Source organism: Mirounga angustirostris, unplaced genomic scaffold, assembly GCF_029215605.1.
Source record: "Mirounga angustirostris isolate CCGP_5_RB_7025 unplaced genomic scaffold, mMirAng1.0.hap1 SCAF_3, whole genome shotgun sequence".
Classification (NCBI taxonomy): Eukaryota; Metazoa; Chordata; class Mammalia; order Carnivora; family Phocidae; genus Mirounga; species Mirounga angustirostris.
Window position 1 is genome coordinate 62,640,651 of NW_026991711.1, and position 23,896 is coordinate 62,664,546.

The 23,896-nt window shown below is 41.0% G+C and overlaps 1 protein-coding gene across 6 annotated transcripts in view; it reads left to right on the forward strand.

Annotated features, from left to right (window-relative positions):
• LHFPL6 (LHFPL tetraspan subfamily member 6) overlaps window positions 1–23,896 on the forward strand; it is a 348,330-nt gene that overhangs the window by 78,134 nt on the left and 246,300 nt on the right. For 3 of the 6 annotated variants that reach the window (XR_010410022.1, XR_010410021.1, XM_064586158.1), the window contains exon 3: window positions 19,199–19,304. The exons of the other annotated variants lie outside the window; for them this stretch is intronic. Coding sequence is in view for 1 of the 3 variants with exons in the window: in XM_064586158.1 (XP_064442228.1) it covers window positions 19,199–19,304 (106 nt within the window). In the remaining 2 variants the exon portion in view is untranslated. The remainder of the gene's footprint in view (window positions 1–19,198; window positions 19,305–23,896) is intronic. 6 annotated transcript variants of the gene reach the window in all.

Sequence of the window (23,896 nt, forward strand, 5' to 3'; positions counted from 1 at the left end):
GAGACCTCTTCTTCTTTGTCAGTGTCGACAGTGAGTCAATAGATCAGACTGGATAAGAGAGATCACCAGTCATTGCCCCGCGGGGGAGCAGGTGCAGCGAGGGCAGGATGAGGCTCTCCTCCTGTGCCTTCAGAGACGCCCTTGCATTTGGAACCCTGTCCCTTGTAGCTCCACCCCTTCCTTTACTCCCTTTTTCTGTCCCTTCACAGTCCACTGATGGGACTTGACAAGCCATCTTTCCAGTCATTCAGTTCACAGAGGAAGGAAATGACTCTTCATACTTTAATTCAACCAATTTATATACTCAGTGTCTGAGGCTGGACCAGAATGTGGGTCTCCTGACTCTCGGTCTAAACCATCCTTCAGTAATCACTCAGCTTCTCGTGGAGCAGAGTCTAACAACCAGGAGTAGGGATTATGAAGATTAGTGGTTGGATTTCAAGAATTAGGTTGGAGAGCAGGCTCAGGACGGGGCCATCAGTTTTGTTGTTGTTTTTTGACTAGTTCTCAGAGTTGGAAAGAGGGGACCACTCTTTGGATATGGCACAAGGCTCAAAGTCGTATTCTTTGTAACACTTTTCAATTGTGCTTGGAGAAACCTGACCTCTTGCACTCATTATTAGTCGGGAGACACGTTCTTGGACAAGCCATTGATTTTTTATTTGCCTCAGCTTCCTCATGTGTAAAATCAGAATAATAGTACTCATTACTACTGGTCAGAGATGATATGAGTAACCCACTGTGTCCTAAGTTTCTTGTGTAGGAGGCTGTGCATTCTGGGGCTGATCTAAATCAGTGGTTCTCAGGGTGTGGTCCCCACAGCAGCAGCATCCCTTGGGAACTTGTTAGAAATGTAAATCCTCGGTCCTGTCCCTTAGTTGCTGTGTCACAAACTCTGTGGGAGAGTCTAGCAATGTGTGTTCTAATGAGTCTTCCAAGTGATTTTCATGCACACTGAAGTTTGAGAGCCCCTGATCTAAACAATTCTTTCTGCTTTCCTGAAGCATAGATGATAATTGTGGAACTCAAAGTTAAAAGAAGACACTTAACATGAAAATAGACTAATAGTCACAGATCACTGAAATTATGATTTAAACTTTAGGAAGGAGAAAACAAATGTTCTGTAGCTCTATTCTGTAACTTTATTACTAGCTATATTGGTGGGGGGAGGGTGAGAATCTGTATCTATAAGCTCTGCAAGGCAGAGTTTCCTATTTTTTCTCCAGCATCTATCACAGGATCTGGAACACACTTGGGACTTAATATTCTTAATATTCTTTGAAGAATGAATGAGTGGATGAATGAATGAATACATCTTAAGAATGTGCTGCACTAAAGCATGCGGAAGAAGCATAAAACTGGGTAAGGGACAAGTTCAAAGTCCAAGTTTGATCCTCTTTAGCTGGGTAGATTTTATTGAGTTGCTTCCTCTGGACTTGAGGGTCCTCATCTGTGCAAAGCAAGACTGAGCTACAGTTGCTATTGGGAGGAACCCTTTTCCCCCCAAACAGTGAATCATCTGTTAAAGAAGGTGCAAGGGCAAGGTGAGTATAGATGAAATCTTAAGCTCCATTAGGACCTACTTTAATTAGCCCTTTTCTCAAGGGTTTCCCACATCTCCATCAATCCATCAAGACTCTCCTTTTCCACCATATTGATTCTGTTTCACTCTCTGCTGTCCCCTGCACTCCCCCCAATTTTTTATGATTACATGGCTCCTAATTGAAAGAAATGGAATATATTTAGATTAAAGCTGTTGAGGACAGGGATTAACTGTATATATTATTTATCCCACAGTATACTGGTATAGTAGGGATCATAGAACACATAATAAATACCTCCTGAGTGCAGTTGGAGAAAGGCATTACTGGAACTAATGAGCGTCCCATACCTGTTGTGATCATAAGGGCCGGGATCTTAAAGCCCTGGGTTTAGATCTTGATTTAGAAGATATTATGACCTTGGGCAATGAAATTATTATCTCGGAAGTTCAGTTTCCCACCTGTAAAGTGGATATAATACTTTATAGAGTTATTGTGAAGAATAAATATGGTAACATGAAAGCTTCTACTATAGTGTCTGGCACATAGTAGGCTCTCAATAAAATACAATTTACCTTCCTCATTTTCACATTTCTCCATGAACTGGCTTTCTAAGCATCCATCCAGTAGAACATGGACATTCATTTCTCTACTCTCAGAACTCTCTATCTTTAGGTACTTTTAGCCCTTGATATTTTCTTTCTTTTTTTTTTTTTTTAAAGATTTTATTTATTTATTTGAGAGAGAGAGAATGAGAGAGAGAGAACACATGAGAGGGGATAGGGTCAGAGGACGAAGCAGACTCCCTGCCGAGCAGGGAGCCCGATGCGGGACTCGATCCTGGGACTCCAGGATCATGACCTGAGCCGAAGGCAGTCGCTTAACCAACTGAGCCACCCAGGCGCCCAGCCCTTGATATTTTCAAAGACTATTTTGAGACATTCAAATAAAGAAGGCCACTGGAAGATGTGGAAAAGAAATATAACCGAGAAGCAGGACTGTGTGTAGAAGATGATGCAAACTTGGGAGTCTAAGGGATGGGGGCTGAGAAGACTTATCTTGATGGTTAAAATAAAAGAGTTACTTTATTTTTTTTTTAAAGATCTTTATTTATTTATTTGTCAGAGAGAGAGAGTGAGAGAGCACAAGCAGGGGGGAGAAGCAGGCTCCCCGCTGAGCAAGGAGCCTGACGTGGGGCTCAATCCCAAGACCCTGCGATCATTACCTGAGCTGAAGGCAGATCCTTAACCAACTGAGCCATCCAGGCGTCCCTAATAAAAGAGTTACCTTAGGTCAGAATTCCATGAATGCCATAAGAAGCATCATTCCCTTCTACTTCCAACTGGGAGTCATTTGATTTGATCTAAAATGATTAAAACACTCTCCCAACCAGTATTTCCAGCTAGTAAGTTTTTAAGCTTATTTACTATTATTCAAAAAATGTCCTTTGAGCTTCCAAAGGAAGGATATTGGGGTCAGGGAGGGGAAGGCCAGTAAACAATGAGGGTATTTTTCTCTAACAGCACCCAGCACATTTTGGCCATAGGTCTTGATAAATGTGGTCTCTCTAGTGGCCAAAAGCAGAGAAATGAAAGGCAGAACGGTGTAGCACATGACTGGGCAGTCCTTTCCAACTCCTGCCTGCCATTTAAACCCTGCAAAAGCAAGGGATAGTTCGCAGAACAAAACTGTCAGGAAGAGAGCCTACATTCTTATCTCATCTTCTTGCAGATTCCAGACATCCCAGGCTAGTCAAGCTACCCTAACTGTTTTTAGAATTGAAGAGCAGTTGGAAGATATGAGTATTTTCCAAAACAACTTCACAGAGTAAAATAGAGAAGGAGGACGAGATTGGCTTGATCATTTTGTAACTGATGACAGAGAGAGGAATTTGATTTTATCTGTTTCATATTTTACATACTATGAAAGGAATGAATGGAAGCAACTACTTGATCCTCAGGCAGGGAAACAGACAGCCACAGAGATGGAACTGTTAGCGTGAGATGAGAGGTTACATGAAGCCAGGGCATTAAGCATGAAGGAGAAGGTAAGGATTGAGAAGTTGTTGGAGTCATAGATAAACACTGAAAACTTGATATGTTCTTTGTATTATGTCTTCAAATAAAAAAGCATTTTAACTACTCATCTCACTTCAGAACTGGAAAACAACAGGTATTAGTACATGGTCTCAGGGAGAGTCTTGAGAACCCCTTGTCTGGAGAAGGAAAGAAGCCTTTCTCAAGGACAGTTCTACGCCTGTTTCTGTTGCATGAGGCAGATACCTAACAGTAGACAAAATCTTACTATGGAGCACCAGAAAAATAGATAGCAAATACCTTTTCAGTATAACTATAGATCCTGAGAAAATCAGACTTTAATTACTGATAGATTCCAAAAAGTTATCAAAGTTCAGACAAAAAAATAGTTTTTCATTATTTTCCTAACCTTTGTCTTTTCGTTAAACACTGTGGATTTTTCACAAAAAGAAAGTGGCCTGGCTTGAGGTTATTCATTTTTCATAAAGCAAAATTTCTGTAATTATTCATAAAGTCAAGCTAATTGGTCTAGAAAGTTCAATTTTTCCCAGTCTTTAGGTTGAACCCTTTGTTTATGCCTCTTATTCATTTGTCAGGAATGGTTATTACATTTTCTTTTTCTTTCTTTCTTTCTTTTTTTTTTTTTGAATGAATTTTAATCAATTGATAGAGGTTAGGAACAAAGAGTGCCATGATTGATTACCAATGCCTGTGGAAAGTGGGAGGAAGTATATTTTTTATGCCTTGCAGTTTATTCTTATTTGTCAATTTTTAATCAAGAATGATTATTTTAATAATGTATTCTATTAAGAAATAAAAGAGTTTGGTAAAATATTAAGATTAATAAATTGGACAGTGGATGGAGAAATGTTCATTATATGGTCAAAGACTTAAAATGTCCATGATTTTTGTTATATTTGGAATATTCATGAGAAAAAATTTAAAAAATAATAATCAAGGATACCAGTTCCAGTAATTTAATTTCAGGTTTAAATTGAATATTTTAAATTGATGCTTTTCTCTTTGATTATTGTTTTGTTTTAGTTAACATTTTCCACCCAGGAAGAAAAGTTACCAATTTCTGTAAAGAATACTTACTTTCAATTAATTTCTGTGACCCCCAGCTTTTACCTTCTTCCCTATTCTATCTTTTGCCCCCCTTTTTTTCTGGAAAGATGCATGCTGACCCCTTGATTAACATAGGGTTCGGTGAAGAATTTAAGGTACAGATCCAATGATTTCAGATCTATGTAAAACATACAGTTCCCAAGTGCCCACCATTCTCACCTCCCAGTGTTAAAATTAGAATCCTGGAGCAGCAGGATGAACAGTTTCTTCTAGATTTTGAGTCTCTAGTGACCCACCCCTGGGAAGGGACAAAGCAGTGCTCTTGGCAGTTACTACAGACATTTTCACTTCAGTCTGCCCCAGGACAGAAGTAGCATTTCTGAACAACAGTGTCATGTAAAGCAGGGTCTTCAAATTGGAAGAAAAAACAAAACAAAGATAAAGGAAACTGGAGAAATGTTATTTATCAACCAGCACTGCTCAGAATGTATAATTTGATAGACTGAACTCTGCCTTTAATAGATGTTATCTTTAGTTTTTCAGTTTCCAGTGAGGCTCTCTGATTGTATAGGACTTCAGAACAGAGCACGTTCACTGTGTTAGCCTTCACTTTTACCACGTGCGGGACCATTGGTAACCCCCAGCAGGTGGGCTTCAGCCTTCTCTCAGGATGCTCCTCTCATAAAGCCTATTCGATGTCTGGTCACTTCTAAGTTGTTACTTTAATATTGTCTGGTTTATGCTATTGACTATCTTTATTTTAAAATCTGTTTATTTATCGTCTTGGCAGTTCCTAAAGAAAAAGAATTGCTAAAAGAATTGGAAGAGAAAGATGCCTTAAAACAGTTAAAAATAGGGGCGCCTGGATGGCTCAGTCGTTAAGCATCTGCTTTCGGCTCAGGTCATGATCCCAGGGTCCTGGGATCGAGCCCCGCATCGGGCTCCCTGCTCCACGGGAAGCCTGCTTCTCCCTCTCCCACTCTCCCTGCTTGTGTTCCCTCTCTCACTGTGTCTCTCTCTGTCAAATAAATAAAAATCTTTAAAAAAAAAAAAGTTAAAAATAAAACATTTTTAAATTGGGGTGCCTGGGTGGCTCAGCCAGTTAAGCGTCTGGCTCTTGATTTTGGCTTTAGTCATGATTTCAGGGTCCCGGGATCCAGCCCTGTGTTGGGGAGTCAGTGGGGAGTCTGCTTGAGAATTTTCTCTATCTCTCATTCTCCCTCTGTCCCTCCCCCACCCTCTGAAATAAATAAATAAATCTTAAAAAAAATTTTTTAAATAGTCAAATATAGAAGAGCAATATAAAAGTAATCAAATAAAAAATACATATGCAATAAAGAACTTCAGCCCACACCTCATACCATATGCAAAATTAACCCCAAACATATTCTCTTCCTAAATGTAAAACCAAAAACTATATATAAAACCTCTAGGAGAAAACACAGGAAGAAATACTTATGACCTTGTGTTAGGCTAAGATTTCTTGGATACAACATCAAAACCATGACCCATAAACACACAAAAAAAATGACTAAATCTGAGTTTGTCAAAATTAAGAATGTCTGTTCTTTGAAAAACACTGGGAGAAAATATTTGTAAATCACATATCCAATAAAGGACTTGTATCCAAAATGTCTAAAACCACTCAAAATTCAATGGTAAGAAAACAAACAATGCAACTAAAAATGGGCAAAATGTTTGAACAAAGAAGATACATGGATAGCAAATAACCACATGAAAAGATGTTCAGCATCATTTGTTGTTAGAGAAATCTAAATTAAAACCACAATGAGATATCATTTAGCACCCGTTAGAATGAATAAAGTTAAAAAGACTAACCATACCGAGTGTTAGTGAAGATGTAGATGAACTGGAACTTTCACACTCTGATGGTGGCAAAGCAAAGTGGTACAGCCATTTTGGAAAACAACTTGGTGGCTTCTCAAAAACTTAAACATACACCTGCCATATTTCCCAGCCTTCCACTCCTAGATATTTACCAAAGAGAAAGGAATGCATATATTCATAGAAAGACTTATATATGAATGTTCATAGCAGTTGTATTTGTCATAGCCCCAAAGTGGAAACAGTCCAAATGTCCATCAACAGGTGAATGGATAAACAATTTGGTATATCCATATATTGGAATATTATTTAACAATAAAAAGGAATGAATTTATGATATGTGTGACAACCTGGATAAGTCTCAAAATAATTATGCCAAGTGAAAGAAGCTGGACAGCAAAAGAGTGCATACTGTATGATTCCATTTATATAAAATTAAAATTCAAACTAATCCATAGTGCAAGAAAGCAGATTAGTGGGTGCCTGGGTGGCTCAGTCGGTTAAGCGTCTGCCTTCCGCTCAGGTCATGATCCCAGGGTCCTGGGATCGAGTCCCATGTTGGGCTCCCTGCTCTGCAGGGAGTCTGCTTCTCCCTCGGACCCTCCCCCCACTTGTTCTCTCAATCTCTCTCTCTCTCTCAAATAAATAAATAAAATCTTAAAAAAAAAAGAAAGAAGATTAGTGGTTGCCTGGGATGGGAGAGTATAGAATGGGGACAGGGAGATGTTAACAAAGGATCAGGAGGAAACTTGGTGGGCTGATGGATAAGTTTATTATCTTAATTATGGTGATGTTATTACTGTTATATACACATCACAGTTGATAAAGTTGTACACTTTAAGTTCAGCTTATTATGTGTCAGTTATAACTGAATAAAGCTATTAAAAAGAAAGAAAGGGAAAGAAAAGAGAAGGGACAAGAAGGACAAAGGAAAAGAAAGAAAAGAGGAAGGAGGGTGGGGCACCTGGGTGGCTCAGTCGGTTAAGTGACTGCCTTCGGCTCAGGTCATGATCCTGGAGTCCCAGGATCAAGTCCCGCATCGGGCTCCCTGCTCAGTGGGGAGTCTGCTTCTTCCTCTGACGCTCGCCCCTCTTGTACACTCTCTCTCTCACTCTCTCTCTCTCAAATAAATAAAATCTTAAAAAAAAAAAAAAAAGAGTAAGGAGGGTGGGATGCAGAAAAGACTTGGACTGAGAGCCCGAGACCTGGGCTGCGGTCTCGGATCTGTCATTTACTTGCTATGTACTTGTGAGTAAATTGCATTCTTCGAGCCTCAGCTTTCTTTTTCATAAAATGAGTTTAATAATATCCATCTCATGTGTAGATAATGTGTATTAAATATTTTGCAATATGCCAAAATTTTCAATAGTTATCGGGCATTATTATGAATATTATTGGTCATACTTATCAAGTAGATACAGCAATTTGGGGCATTTCATACCCACTTTGGGAGGAAATGTCTGGAGTCCTTTGGGGTAGGAGGGATGTTAAGATGGGTGTGGGAAGGAGAGAAGAGGCAGGTATGTTCATCTTTGGCTATGAGATGGAATATAAACTCTGAAACTTGTTAGACCGCCCATCACACAGGAAACATACTGCAGCTGCCCTCTTGTTTAGGGTCTACAGGTCCCAGCATGCAATGCTCCAATTTAATGTGGGCCACGGAGCACTGCCTGTAGGGACTTGCAGTTTCTGTGGGCTACCCCCAGTAAAGGAACTGAAGCAGAAACGGGCAATAAATTCTTAATGCATTGCACACATTATGCTTCATGTTATTTTTAAACAAAAAGCATATCATGTTTTTTCCCTGTAAGCTAAAATACATTTATGCTTACCAAAACATGGCCACTTACTGCTTGGATAATGTAAAAAGCTTTTATAAACACAAAATGTTTATAAAGAAATTGTTTAGAAACATGCGCATACTGTTCCCCAAAAAAAGATGTGTAGTTTCTCTTTCTATTAAACATCTATTCCTTGGATAGCCCAGAGTGTGGAAGTAAATGCAAAGTACTAAGCCATTTAAAATCTAAATCAGACTTTAAGAAGGGAATGTCATGTTTCATTTAAAAGCTTCTCTTCACCTTCTTTTCTTGTGCTGTCAAGTGAAAGAAGAGCTAGCTTTATAATTACATGGCTGCCTCAGCTCCAGATTATACGGGAGGTCTCACATTATTTTGACATCTTTCTCTCTCAATCCCTATCCCACCTCCTCCCTTCTCTGCCATGCGCCCCTCCCCCAGCCAGGCTTTCTCCTGCACACTTCCTTCCCTCCTAAGGGGCTGACAGAATGATGGAGTTCTGTTGATTAAGCTGCTGAACGGTGGTGGCCCTTATTAATTTAGGGGTGACGAGCAAAAAATAAAATCAAATGAAATGTAACGATTGTGAAGTGTGTCTCCCTGTGACCATCCTCTTAGCCTAGCTGGGTAGAAAATTAGGTGATTTGGGTTTCCACTGCTCATGGGAGCATGAAATCAGATGGAACTTAACTTTGGCAGATGTTTACCCTTTTCCATTCGGAGCTCCCACCCCTGAGGTTGGTTCTTAAGGTTGGGTTAGCGTTCACCACTGAATATTAGGATCCTCAGCCCTTGTTAACAACTTGGCAAAGGTATTAGCAGCAGTAACAACAGGCCCCCTTGCAAATACATGGTGCAGTAGCCTCTTTCCCCACCTAATCTCGAGTAACTGCCTCGTTGGTCACAGTATAGGAATATTAAGTCCATGAAGCTAGTGCTGAGTACTGGAGACCATCACATTGTTCCCAAGAAAGTGGTATTGTAATGAAGGTACCATCTAAGATCATAAGGTAGAATGGAGCTATGTTATTTTAATTCTATTTCCTGCACTGATACACTTGGGGTCATTTTTGTCTGGGTCACCTTAGTGACAAGGTGGTTGGTTTTGATTGTAGGCTTGATCTGAATTTAGTGGCAGGGGATAGAGGGAGAGATGTGTCACAGATCCTTTGCAGTGACTGGTAAGGAGTGAAGAAATTATGGATAATTCCACTGTATGGAATGCATCATGGAATAGATGATAGTATTTTTATTTCTACTGTAGACAAAATATTATTTAGACAATGCATAGAAGTAGATACTGTCTATCTGTCTGACTTTATCACTGGAAGCCCATAGGGAGAATGAACCTAATGGGTTTGTAAGGAACCAAGGGAGTGGTTTATTCTCTCCCTGACACGTGAATCCCTCCATGCACCCTGAGCCTTCCTTTTGAATATATTTGGTGAGAGGGAACTCATTATCTCAATGTTACTAGATAGTTCTGTTAGACAGTTCATCTTTCTTGTAGCCAAAAGCAGCCTCTCAGAGTTTGAACCACTCGATCAAACTCTGCATTCTGGAGCCTCTGAGAATAAATTGAATCTTTTTTCTGCCTGCAAGCCCTCAAGTTTTTTGGACAGCTCTTATGTCTCCACCAAATCTTTAATTCACCTAGTAAAAATTCCTCACTTCTTCCAGTACTCTCTTGCTAAATCTCCTCTAGGGTCTTGCACTACTTCTTGCACATAGTAGGCCCTCAGGGAACGTTTGACTTGACAAAATTCTCACACCACTGTGTTCTGAATCCCACTGAGGTGCTCCTGACAACTGTATTCCATTCAGAGTCCACACTCTATGTAACGTGGAGACAGCAGTGTTTCCTAGGATGTTTTGATGCCGAAACATCTATACATGGTTGATTTTAAACCTCCTGTTTTTCTCCTGGATTGACTGGCTGATCCTCCCTCAGATGGATGTTCCTTTCTCTTTTTAATTTTCACCAAATGCCCAGAGAAGACTGTTAAGGAGAAAAAAGGTGTCTGTGTAAACCAATCTAAAATGAAGTATCTAGGAAGAAAGCCCAAGCTTTGAGTAGAAGTTCTTTTATTCTCCCTAGTTGATGAGAAAAATGAAAAATCTTAGGTGTAGTTAAATTAACTTTAATTAATTAATTTGTATTACTAGCCAGTTCATTTCCGTTTATTATTTTGGGGATGTCACGTACATTGAATGTGAAGTTGTATATTTTTCTTTTGGCTTTGGTTGCATATATGACAGCAGATGAAGATGCAAAATAATACGCTTAATCCCGAGTAGGTTGGATTAGAATCAGAAATGTAGGTGGGCTAAATTGTGTTTCCCCCAAACTCATATGTTGAAGCCCCGAGCTCTAGTAGCTCAGAATGCGGCTACTGTATTTGGAGGTGGGGTCTTCAAAGTTAATTTTAATTAAGTTAAAATGAGGACATGAGGATGGACCCTAATCCAGTATGACTGGTGTCCTTATAAGCAGAGGAATTAGGACAGAGACACAGGCAGGGAAGACCCCATGAGGACATGGGGAGAAGAGAGCCATCGCTGAGGAGAGGGGCCTCAGAAGAAATCAAATCTGCCAGCACCTTGATCTTGGACTTCCAGCCTCCAGAGGTGTGACAAAATACATTTCCATTGTTTACCCATTCAGTCTGTGGTGTTTTGTTATGGCAGCCCAAGCAAACTAATACGGTGGGGAAATGCTTACAGTGTCAGTTCTGAAGCACGAAGACAAACTAAGGTGAAAGAATACTTAAGATCCCATAAGATACAACTACAAATAATAATTGGTGTTATCGGGTCTACTAATCTTGTTCATCTGAATGTATTCATCTGAAATAAAACCAGTCCTGTCCTTTTAACAGTTTTGAAAGGAAAATTCACAAAACATGGTGATTAAACTTTAGGTTTAAAAACATTCTTTGTGTAACTAACAATATAATTTAGAACATGTTAGTGTTCCTCTTGCTGACTCACCCATGCCTTGCCTACTATCCTCGTGTATTTCTCACGGCTTTGCTCTGTACCTTCAAAGCTAAGTTAGCATTGTGTCAAAGGACTCATATGCCAAAACTTCTGCTTTTATCATCTTAGCATCTTTCTTATTTGTGCGTGGACTGTTATCATGTATAGTTGTTTGCCGCCATTATGGTCATTTACCTTTGGGGGAGGCCTTCGTCTTTGCTGGTCAAATAGCACATTGTGAGAATTGGGGCCCTGTCTTGCACCCAGCAAGATATTGGCAAACAAAGCAACAGAATTTTAATTATGTCAGTGCTTTTCACTGGCCAAGTCTTGAATTATACCCAACACTTGAATAAAATAAGTTAGAATAGAATTGGATTGGCTGCCTCAGAGCACAGTGATGTAGTAAGGTTAAGTGTTGTTGTGTGAAGTTTTGTTTCCATTACAGTCATTAATTCAATATGCATTTATTGAGCACCTGCTATATACCAGGCACTGTTCCAGGTGCTTGGGATACCTCAGTAGACAAGCAAAGTCCCTGACCTCACGGTGCTTACTCTGTGGAGGAGATGGTGACTAAATAAGAAGCATAATAAGTAAATTATTTGGCATGGTAGAAGGGGATGACAGTGTATGACAAAAAGAAAAAAGTGGCAGAAAGTAAAGGGTATTAGGAATTACAGGAGTGGGGCACGGTTGTAGTTTTAAGCCAGGGCCATCCTTACTGAGCCACAGTTAAACAGAGACTGACAGCGGATGAGGGAGTTGGCTGTGTGCATATCTGGAGGAAGAGTGTTCTAGGCAGTGAGAACAGTAAGTGCAAAGGTGCAGACAGGAGTTCCTGGAGTGTTTGTGGGATGGCAAGGGGCCATGTATCCAGAGAGGAATGAGTGGAGGAGTGACAGTGTCCAAGAAATAAGAATAGACCAGAACACAGGGCACTTGTAGGCCATTATAAGGATTCTGGCCTCTATGCTGAGTGAAACAGGGAACCCCTCAGAGTTCTGGGTGGATGACTGACATATATCTGGACTATCATAGGAATGAATCTGGGTCTCTGAGGAAAAGACTAGAAAGAGACTGACACGTCATGAAAGTGTAAAGTTCCCATGCAATGGACTGGAATAAAACAGAAAGTTCCACAGACGGTCTCTTAAATTTTGCAATTGGTTTACCAAGCCTCAGTGAAAGTAAGAATCACTTGGATCCTTTTAAATATCCTGCTTCCCAGCCTCCTTCCAGACCTACTGGAGTCATATGTGTATTGTTGTTAAGCAGCTCAGGAGATTTTTTTTTTTTTAAGAATCAAGAACATTTGCAAATCACTGACTTTTTGAAAGATCTGAGTTCAAGTCCTGCCACTTCCTAGAAATGAGGCTTGGTCAAATCACGGGAGCTGGAGCCCCAAAGCCCACCTGGGAGGGTCGCTCTGAGGTGTTCTTGAGCAATCTGCAAGACGCAGTTAACACTCAGGAAACGGGAACTATGTAAGTCCTGAACATTTTCTCCAGTGCAACACTTCCAACTGGGAATAACTGGTAAAGGACTCAGAAGGGAGTGATTTATAAGAAAATGAGTTCTGCTTGTGAACAATTAATTAGTCGTACTGAAGATCTATAGTGCTGTTTGCTAACTGCTCTCAGAGAGTGCAGCAGGCCTGCTGAAATCTGTAAGCCCAGGTCCCCTTTGATCGGGCTAATTATAGGGAAGCATGAAAACAATGTTAATTGCTTGACTCTTGGCTCCTGCTTTCCTGAGCATCTTGCTTCTGTGCCCTGGCTCACTCTGGGCCAGCCCCTTGTCAAGTTTCTGAACACATGGTTGATGCCTCTTCAGAAACTCCACGACCACACTAAGAGCAAATTTCCAGCCTCTACTCCATGGAGCGAATGAAAGAGAGCAGGAGACAATGAATCTTGTTTTCCTCTTGTTTCTGCGAAATGCCACAAATAACCATTCTTCTCCACAGTGCTAATGTGGTAGAGAATTCCATAGATAAGAGTCTCTGGGAAGCCTTAATGTATTTTGTAGGAAAACTGTTAATAATTGTCAGGGGGTGAGAAAATGGGGGCTATTTTAGGCCCAGAATCTAATTTGTTTTAATGCACAGACTTTCTAAAAATGGAATTTTAGCTGAACTAGGCTGAAGGGAAAAGTACATTTTGTGATGGAAGGAAAAAAATACCTGAGCTGTTCAAAGAAAGATAATTTCCAATATTTTGATGGAACAGATGAATAGCATGAGATGGGAGACAGATAATATTAGAGGCTGTGCTGTAGTGAAAGGTGGATTCGCCTAAAAGAGATGGAAAGTTAAAAAATGTCTGAAAGGGATATTGTTGAGTGAAAAGAATCTCGGACTGGGAATCAGAAGACAATCAACCTGCAGTTGTCAATAGTAATGACGACACCCCGGTGGTAACAGTCAGAATTTACTGTGCACTCACTATGTGCTGAGCCTCGTGAGAAGCACTTCAGTTCTAACCCTTGTGTGTGAGGCAAGGACATAAGTTCTATGATTGCCTCATGATACTCAGAGTGAGGAGTTTGAACGATCAGTGTCACCTGGCAACATGGCAGATCTGGATGGTCTTGTCTTCTGTGTGGCTACTGAGTTCATACTCCGAGCTCTGCACTCTGTTGCCACAGATCATAAGTTCACATGGTCATAGAGAGGCAGAGATGGAGTTCTGGATCCAGACCTCAAAGACGCACTCTTTTCATATATGGAATGGAGGGGAAGGAACATGCTTCCAGTACAACCGTTCTCAAAAGTGTGGTCCTCAAACTAGAGCCTCAGCATCACTTGGGAACGTGTTGGAAGTGCACATTCTCATGCCCTACACCAGACCCACTGAAATACAAACTCTAGGGGCCGGGCCAAATACAAACTATACGTGTTTTCCTAAGCTTTCCAGGTGGTTGTGATGTTCGCTCAAGTTTTGAGAACCACTGGTCTCAGGATACAACCCAGATTTCTTGTCCAAGTTGAGTTTAAAAATGCATATTTAATATTATACCAAATATTGAGTTTGGTTTTGGTCACCATATTTAATTTGTTTTGAAATTTCAGATAAAATTAAAAGAGCTGTGGAGGGCGCCTGGGTGGCTCAGTTGGTTAAGCGACTGCCTTCGGCTCGGGTCATGATCCTGGAGTCTCGGGATCGAGTCCCTCATCGGGCTTCCTGCTCAGCAAGGGGTCTGCTTCTCCCTCTGACCCTCCCCCCTCTCATGTGCTCTCTCTCTCTCTCTCAAATAAATAAAATCTTTAAAAATAAATAAATAAAAGAGCTGTGGAATTTTTAGTTATCAAAAAGAATAGGGTAGATTTCAAAAGGTTTGAGAACACTCATTGTACAATTCATGGACCTTAAGAAATTTTTAACTTAATTGAGGAAATCAGCATCTCCATTAATCTATCGTCAGGTGCCTGATGAGGGAGTACGGGGAATGAATGTGCCAATGGGAGGTAGCAGGAAGAAATCAGCTGAGTTCTGAAAAAAGCCCTGAAAGACACAAAGGACTTTTATTTGGGAAGGGAGACAGTACAGGGGTTTGAGGAAATCACTGAGCCAGGACCTGGAAGGTCAAGGCAGACAGGAACTGGCATATATCTAAAGGGAGCCAATTGGAAAGAGAAAGAGTTTGGAAGGAAGAGTAGACCAGTTTGTACATTGCAGGCAGGTCTGCAAGAATGTTGAACCAAACAACCCAGGAGAAGAGTTCTCAAGTAAGAAGGCCTTGTCAGATGTGTGTGGGGTTGATCACTCGGGAGCCCTTCAGCTTCAAGTGACGGAAACCCGATTCAGACTGGCCAAGTCAAAAAGGAAGAATTTATGGACTCCTGTCACTGACATCTAAGAATAGTCCAGGGGCCCCAGCAAGGTCATTTCTGATGGGTCCCCTTCTTGCCATTCTCTATGCCAGCCCTTTTCTCAGGGAGGTGCCCTTCCTGGGGCAATAAGCTGGTAGCCAGAAGCTTCAGGCCTACATCAAATCCCCAAAAATGCAGCCTATGTCCTAGAATTGAGCTTTGGGTTCAGATCAGCTAGAGCAGGTGCATGCCCCTCCTGGAAGCGGGGTGGGTAGAGCCACTGACCCCCACCCCTCGTGCACTGCACATAGCAGTGCGGGTACTGGAAAGGGGCTGCCTAAGTCCTGGGCAGAGGTGTGTCCTCTCTGTAGGGATACTGAAGTGAGGGAAGTTCGAGGAAGGAAGGTCAGCAAGGAGGCTCCTGCCGGAACTTAGGTACAGACTGATGAAGGCCAGGCTCGGAATTGTTTCTGCAAAATCTCTTGAAGAGAACAGACTCTGACTATCACTGGAAAGAAACAATCACCATGGCTTTAAACAGGGCAATTAAAAAAAAAAAAGCACTTCCTCGTCTTGCTGGGAGAATAGGAAAGAGATTAGTTGGTGCTCTTAATGGCCATCGTGGAGTTAAGAAGTTCGGAGAAATGGCAAAGCCTCAGGTCTCACACTGGGAGGTTTGTGTAGTTGCTGGTGGGAGATCCAAGAGCACCTGTGTGCCATGGCCAGAGACGTCAACGGTGGCCATTCGCTCTTGTATCCTTCCTCCTTGAATTCTTCGCCCAGAGAACTGGCAGTGCTTACATGCCTTTTTGTTTCCTTTGTTAAACTAAGTATTTTGGGACTTGTTTATCCCCTCCCGATGTAGCGCTAAGCTTTGAGAGCCGGGCTATGTTTTGGATTCCTAACTGCACTCCGATGACTCAGACTTGCAGTCTGTACTGATTTTCTCTCCCTGATTTTCACCTTTGAAATAAATAAATTTCTGGAAGAGAAGTGGCTAATAGGACTCCCTAGAGTTACAAGTATCCCTGATAGTCTGAGTTCTATATGTAGATGAAAAATGTGCAAAACGTCGGAAGCACTTTTTAACAAATGGAATGTGATGAGCTCAGATTAGCCAGGTTCGGGCTCAACCCTCTACCACATAGGTGCTTGTAAATGCTCTTTATCCTAATGGAGCTGTGGACTAGGGAATGAAGTTTTCAGCTGATTCTTCAGAGGGCGTTGGATAATTCTGATTTGGGGAAAGTCACTTAACCTTGGTAGGTCTTACTTAGGACCCAGACCACTTAGTTACCTTCTATGGGGTGGTTTGGAAGAATGACCAAAAAAACAGGGTAAAACACTGGAAAATAAAGTGATACTAAAATATTAAATATGCTGTAGGGTAATAAAATTTTAGAGTAAAATGGGGATGTTCGATGGTTTTTGGGTTCACAACTAACAGGCACGCTAGCTGGGGTTGATTTATCATGGTTCACAGAAGAAGCTCCAACAGTAGCGAAGAAGAGCAAAGCTTCCCAAGTGTGTGCTGGCCCTGGAATCAGATAGTGTCTTCATTAGAGTATTAATCTCAGTAGAAGTTGGACTTAAACTTGGCAAAATGACAGAGACGCTGACATCAGAGTTATTAAATTGAAAAGATTGCCACTCAAGTCAAATCAGATAATGCTTTTACTGTCATTTCCAGTGCTCTTAATGCTGTAAAGAGAGTGGAGAAAATAAACCCTAACTTAAACAGCTGTGTGCTTCTCTCCCTATCTTTGGGATTGCTGTCAAAATACCAGAAGATTAAGTATGAAATCAAAGCAGGAAGGCTTGTGACTGATTGACTCCTATACAAACATTAAAAATTCATTAGTCACCAACGAATTTTTCCCATGGCTGTAAAAGTAAAGGAAGAACATCTTATTGCATGAGAGAAGTAAATTATGCCAGTAAATTTTCTTTAAAATGCACACTTGGCTCTTCTGAGGGGTATGTTCCTCATGCCTGAGAGCATCTCTGGGGATGACATGAAATTTCTCCTGGGGATGTCACTAGAGTTCCTGTGAATAGGAGTGTTCTCTTTTCATTTCTCTCCCTCAATCAGGGTGAAGTCAGTAAAATTAGAGCCCATGTATCAAGAATAAAATCAGTTCTTTCAGATCTCAGATCTCAGTTCTTTCAAATTATCCTTGACCTTTTCCTCTCTTAGTGTTTGCAGTCAATGCCAGTAACTAAAGTCCTTGTGGTTTAGCGATCACCCGATTTCCTACCTCATTTTTGCTTAGTATTACCATAAAACCTGACCTAGTGCCCAGTCTGCCTCTTGTGGAGACCGTAGTAAGTGGGGGTTTGGCTTAAAGCCCATTAGTAAATTTAGAAAGTAGTTTACTTGCTCAAGATCATGGGCATTCAGGAGGGCACGTGATGTGATGAGCACTAGGTGTTATACGCAACTGATAAATTATTGAACACTTAAAAAAAAAAGATCATGAGCCTAATCATCTCACTAAATCCATACTCCCGCCTGAAGTTTAATTGTTCCATCTTATTTTTCCGGCGCCACGATTTACAGCCAGCTGTTGGATTTGGGATAAGGATCTGCATTTGGGGTGTGAAGTGTTAGGATTCCAGTGAGTACATAGGTTTCCTGGGGCCACTTGCAGCCTGCACGGCAGAGATGCTGCCAATGCTGTGCCCTTTGCTCCTGGGGATTGCACTACACCAGGAGCTCCTGGAAAGTAACACCTGCACTTCATGCCTATTGGTCATTGGAAATGCCTGTGGCACGAGAGACCCCTGGATCTCTGTAGTGGCCAGCGGGGCAAATATTTTAAAAAATGGGATGTCCTTAGCCTTTTCTCTAATAGCAGATCGCCTGCCTTCCTGGGGTGACTGGGTTGGGTCTAGCTGCTCACGAAGCTGCATACTCTTTTCTACAGTTCTCTGCTGGTGAGTTCACCAGTCTGCTGTGTGCAGGAGGGATGTCTTTCTTTGGCACTCATACACTTGGTCCTTCTCTGCATTTGGGAGGTGTAAATGACACGCATGTATGCATTTCTGAGGTGCTGGGATGGAAAGAGCATATTCTTTGGGGTCTGTTAATATCACATTTCATAGCATTCATCTCATCAAGTATCAAGGGATTGAGTTGGTTGCGCTCTCCTTTTTTTTTCCCCCTTCCTGCCTAATCTTTTCTTCCCACAGAGTTCCTATTAATTGAACACATGCCAGAAACTTTATATCCATCCCCTTATTTTCCCTATACGTTTGCCCCAAGAGGTTGTTTCCATTGGCTCTAGATAAAGAAACTGAAGCATGGAAAAGTAAAATGACTCTCAAGGTCGCCTGGCTGGTAAGCAATTGAGACAGGATTTTAATTCCAGGCACTTGGTTTCTTAAAGCTTGGGCTCCTTCCACAGCACTGTTGCTCCCAACCTTGGATGTGCAGCGGCATAGGCTGGCGAGCTACACAAAAAAATCCTTGAGTTACATCATAGGCTTTTCCTATTCTGAGCCCAGGCTGGGGGCCTGGCACTTAGAAGTCATATTACAAATGTTAATTTGATGCCCAGTAATTCTTGGCAGGTAGGAAGCAATCTATAATGTTTGAGTCAGGGGATGACCATATACTTATCAACAAATCCCAGTATGGTTGTTGAAAAGAGGTATGTCCTGCTCCATATAAGACCACAACCCTCAGCTCTTCACTCCCAGCCCCTAAAAGGGCCATCGTTTCCTTTTATGCCCATAACTGAAATGCTACGAACACTCAACAGATGCTTTGAAAACTCTAAAGTACAAGACAGACGATATTCTTCTTATAAACCGTAATTTCCTAGATGCACTGAATCCTATTAAATGAAATCACAGGTCAGAGGACAAGAAGTTATAAACTAGGAATATAGCCTAGTAAAGAGGTTCTGGGAGATCCACACCCTGAAATCTGAAAAGATCCATCAACTTGAGATATGTTTTCATGTTAATAAAATGTGTTAACAAGGTCTCAAGGCAATACAGTGAATGTACGGTCGGAGTCACAACGTCTGCTTCTGAAGGCCTCTTTTTCTTTTGCGTCTGAATGTTGATTGAGTTCAACTGTTTTCCATCACTCCCTTCTACCAACAGATATGAATGTGGAGAGCGAGGAGAATTTGGGATGGGAGAATGCAGTGCAGTCATTTCACGTTCTAACTAAATGCCTGAGGACGATGTGGAATGCGGTGCTGGGAAGGTAAAACAGTTCATAGTCACGGAGCTAAACGACTTTCCTGCTTCCAGCTCAGGTGATCAGTGGTACAAACAGTGGGCTTATAAAAATGGACAGTTCTGTCCTAATTAATTAGAAGAAGAATGCCCATAATCTCAGTCAGAGAAACATCTATTTTGGCACTAGACAGTTTTCTGTGAGTGCCGTAATACAGTAAGTTTGGCCAATTTTATTCAAATTAAATCTTAAATGACTGTAGAACCTAATTCAAATGAACTGCTCCAGTGAATCTCTGGTTTTGTGAGCTATATCTATTAAAAGGGGGTTCTGTGAATTATTATTCACTTTGATGTTAGTGGGATAATTGTTCACATTAGCTAGAAATGGCTTACAAATAGGCAAGTATGTAAACTTCATTTTGATTATGTAAACAGTGTTCAGAGCAGAGGTTAAGAGCTTGGTGGAGCTGAATGGGGATGAGAGAGAAAGCAGAGGAGCCAGGCTCCGGAGGCAGACTGCCTGGGTTGAAATCCCACCACTGATGCTTTTTTTTTTTTAAAGATTTTATTTACTTATTTGACAGAGAGAGAGATAACTAGAACAGGAACACAAGCAGGGGGAGTGGGAGAGGGAGAAGCAAGCTTCCCGCTGAGCAGGGAGCCCGCTGAGCGGGGCTCGATCCCAGGACCCTGGGATCATGACCTGAGCCGAAGGCAGACGCTTAACGACTGAGCCACCCAGGCGCCTGCTGATGCTTTTTTAGTAAAGGACCTCAGCCAACTTACTTATCCTTTCTACCCTTCAAGTTTTCCATATGTAAAATAAGGATATTAACAAGCTCTTAATTAATATTTCTTCATCTGCAAAAGGGGGGCATGAATGATGAAAAATAAAGGGAACTGCTTAGCATAGCATCCTCCTTATGGGCAGCACGTAAAGGCAGCACTGGTAAGAGTCCTGCAAGTGGTAACAGTAGTTTTGGAGGCCATTACGCTTCAGCCATACTTACTGCCTTTTCACGCGGGAAGCTGTTCCAGCGCTGTGGTCATGACTGTAAACCATACCACCTGCCCAGTGTGTTTGAAAGGTCTTATGGGAGACCCTTGGCAGAAGCCCCTGCATGGGACCTGAGACTCTTTGACATGGTAACACCATGATTTTTCTTTCTAACGGGAAGCAGATGAAGTTAACATTCTATGATTGTTGTTCAAGGTTTTCAGCAAGGTCACCAAGTCCTTGTGCCGCCCTCGGAAGAGGGATGAGAACGTGCACTGTGGTGAAAGTCCCCAAGTCTCCGTTTGCTTTAGAGCTCATGCTCACTTGCTTCTCTCTATAGGAACAGGGACAAACTTGTCTCACAGTGTTCTAAACAACCTAAGTAAGTGACATGGATGTCACCATGGTGTCTTCTTTGAGGACATGGTGACAACATCAGAGCACTCTGAGGTCTTAACCACAACACTCGGTGGACTCCTTAACAGACAGTTACGTCTATTACAGAGCTTTTAATGTATGGAAATGTTAGGGATGGAAACAAATATAATTACTGTCTGGTCTCTCAGCTAAGGATAACCATTGCTAATATTTCTGTATTGTACACTTGGAACTAATATAACACTGTATGTTAACTATACTGAAATTAAAAAGAAAAAAACCTTGTGAATATTTTTTCTATGTGCTTCCCAGGCTTTTTTGTTTGTTTGTTTGTTTGTTTGTTTCTCTATGCAAGGGTTTGGGTTTTGGTTTAAAAACTGGTGCCTATAGTACCTATGTAAATCGATATCATGTTTTTCACTTATAAGTATTTTCAATCTTATTTCAAAATTTTCAAAACCAACTTTTGTAAGTTTTAATATTCATATAACATAATTTACTAATATTCTTTTATTATTTGATGTTTAAGCCTTTTAGCAGCCTGATACTATTATAAATAATTCTTTGATGCCCATGGAGGACTATTTCCTTTTTTTTTTTTTTTTTTAAGATTTTATTTATTTATTTGACAGAGAGAGAGATAGCGAGAGCAGGAACACAAGCAGGGGGAGTGGGAGAGGGAGAAGCAGGCTTCCCGCCAAGCAGGGAGCCCTATGTGGGACTCGATCCCAGGACCCTGGGATCATGACCTGAGCCGAAGGCAGACGCTTAACGACTGAGCCACCCAGGCGCCCGGGAGGACTATTTCCTTAAGATATTTTCCCAGAAGTACTTACTAGCTATTTTAAGTCTCTTGATACAAATTGCCAAATGGCATTCTAGAATATTGGAAACAATGTAGCTGACCAATAGTAGGGGTATGGTTGTATAAATTATGGCATTTTCACATGACAGAATATTATGCAGCTATTAGGATTGTTTTATAAGAATGGGGACATTGCTCATGCTATGAAGATTTGCCTCATTTAGAGGAAAAGGATAGATCGATAGATGATAGATAGATAGATAGATAGATACAGAAAAAAGACATAAAGGATATGTAATATCTCAACAGTGAATGCCTTTGGTTATAAAATTGTGAATAACTTTTATTTTCTCCTTTATTATTTTAATGCATTCCAGCGTTTCTATAAAAAGCATGTATTGCTTTTATAATCAGGAAATTGCTTTCTCAAAGCATTAAACTAAATGTATCATGGTGTTAAGGTTCTACCATTCCTATGAATCCTTTGCCTCTTTTAAAGCTCTTGAGCAAAAATAACACTACCAGTTTCACTAAGAAAATGAAACTTCAGTTCTTCCAGCTGTTCAGTTCATACACTCTAGTATTTTGATTTTTAGAGCAGTTAAGCAATGAAGTTACAGAGGTAGTCGACAGTTGCTACTTCACCTATTAAGACGTTTTCCTAAATTCAACTCTTTAAATGGTGGACTCCAAGCTGCATAGACACTGTGGTCATGCATTCACCCATTCATGTATTCATTCCAAATTGTTTACTTTGAGTACTTACAGTGCTTAGGACTGTACTCGGGACTAGGAAATAGAAAGAGGAATGAATATTCCTGCCCTCTGGAAAGTCACAGCTAAATGTCCTTCAACAGGCACTTGACTCATGCCAAAATTTTAAGAAAGCTATCAAGAGTAATGTGAATTTCTGCCTTGGGCTACTTAAACATTTTTAATATTATGTCTCTTGATTTCTTTGACAACTTACCTGTGCGATAGTTGTTACTTGGCAACTGTCCATGTCATTAGATACATGTAGCTCTTTATATTTAAATTGATTACAATTAAATCAAATTTTAAATTCAGTTTCTTTGTCACCCTAGCCACATTTCAAGTGCGTATTGGGTATATGTGGCTGGTGGCTACTACATTGGATAGTGCGGGGAGTGTTTCCATTATAGCAGAAAGTTGTATTGGATGGCCCTGTTCTAGAAGGAAGTATATCACTCTCCTTTCCCACCACCCCCACTCCACAGCCTCAGCAAGTCCTTCTTATGCTTTCATCTTTCATTATAGCCCCCTACGAGGACTCCAAGGATTTCCCTCACAAGCCATCCTGCCCATCCTCATCAGACAGATAATCCTTAAAGGGCGTGATGAACTGTGGCTCCCAAATTAAAAAAAAAAAAAGTTGCCTTCTCTCTAGACTTCCAAATAAATTCCAGACTCTTCAGGCAAGTCTCCTGTAACCCATCCTCCATCTCCTTCCATGGCCATATCTGTGACTTCATCTAGTGGCCACCATTCCCCATCTCCCAAGCTCCCTCTGCTCTCACCTGCCTCTGACTTACCCGTCATGCTATCCCAGCTGTTAGAAATGTCATTTTCCCTCATTGTCCAGACTAGGAATCACTTCAAATGCCACCTCCGCCATGAGTCTTTCTTTAATCCCCATTCAGAAGTCAGCCCTTCCCCCTTCTTGCTTATGGCTCGGAATCTGTCCCGCCTACATAACATTATTGCATAACAGATTGTATCATATGTCTTGCTCATTCCCTTTTTCCTCGTCTAGACTGTAAAGTCTCAGAGTGGTTTAAGTGCACCATGGTATGACTCACAGATTTTTGTTGACTAAATTCAGAGGCACACAGCAGTCACTATATTTTAATTGCAACGTTCAAGTGTGTTAAATACCCGTGTGACCCTCATTCCAGTGACGTTTGCGTTGATTGTCTGTTTTAGAGAGCTAATATTTTGCTCACATGCCTGATGTAATTGGAAGTACTGGGATTTAACACCGATCTTTTTGTAGGACTTCCAGGAACATCAGAGTTCATTAAACACGGAGGAGAATTACATTAACAATAGAAAAATTTCTAAAGCCAAATAAATAGGAATGAGTAAAGAAAAGCTTTATCTTTAGCAGCTGTACTCTTCAACCTTACTTTCCAAATAAATGAATAATTAAAGACTTCTTGAGGCTTTGTAGTGTTATCGTTTTAATTGTTGCTGTTATCAGTTCACATATCATAGTTGCGGGTTTGTGGCAGATACTTGGCTTTACAGCTAATCACATGGCCACAGATGTGGCTATAATTCCAGCATTAGTGACTATCTGCTTCCCTAACCACTCCAGCAGAGCTGCATTCATTGCATCCAGCATCAGGTTTTTCCAGCGTGGAGATGGAGTTAACACAGAGATAGACACACCTGAGAAACACCCTCCCACTGGCCA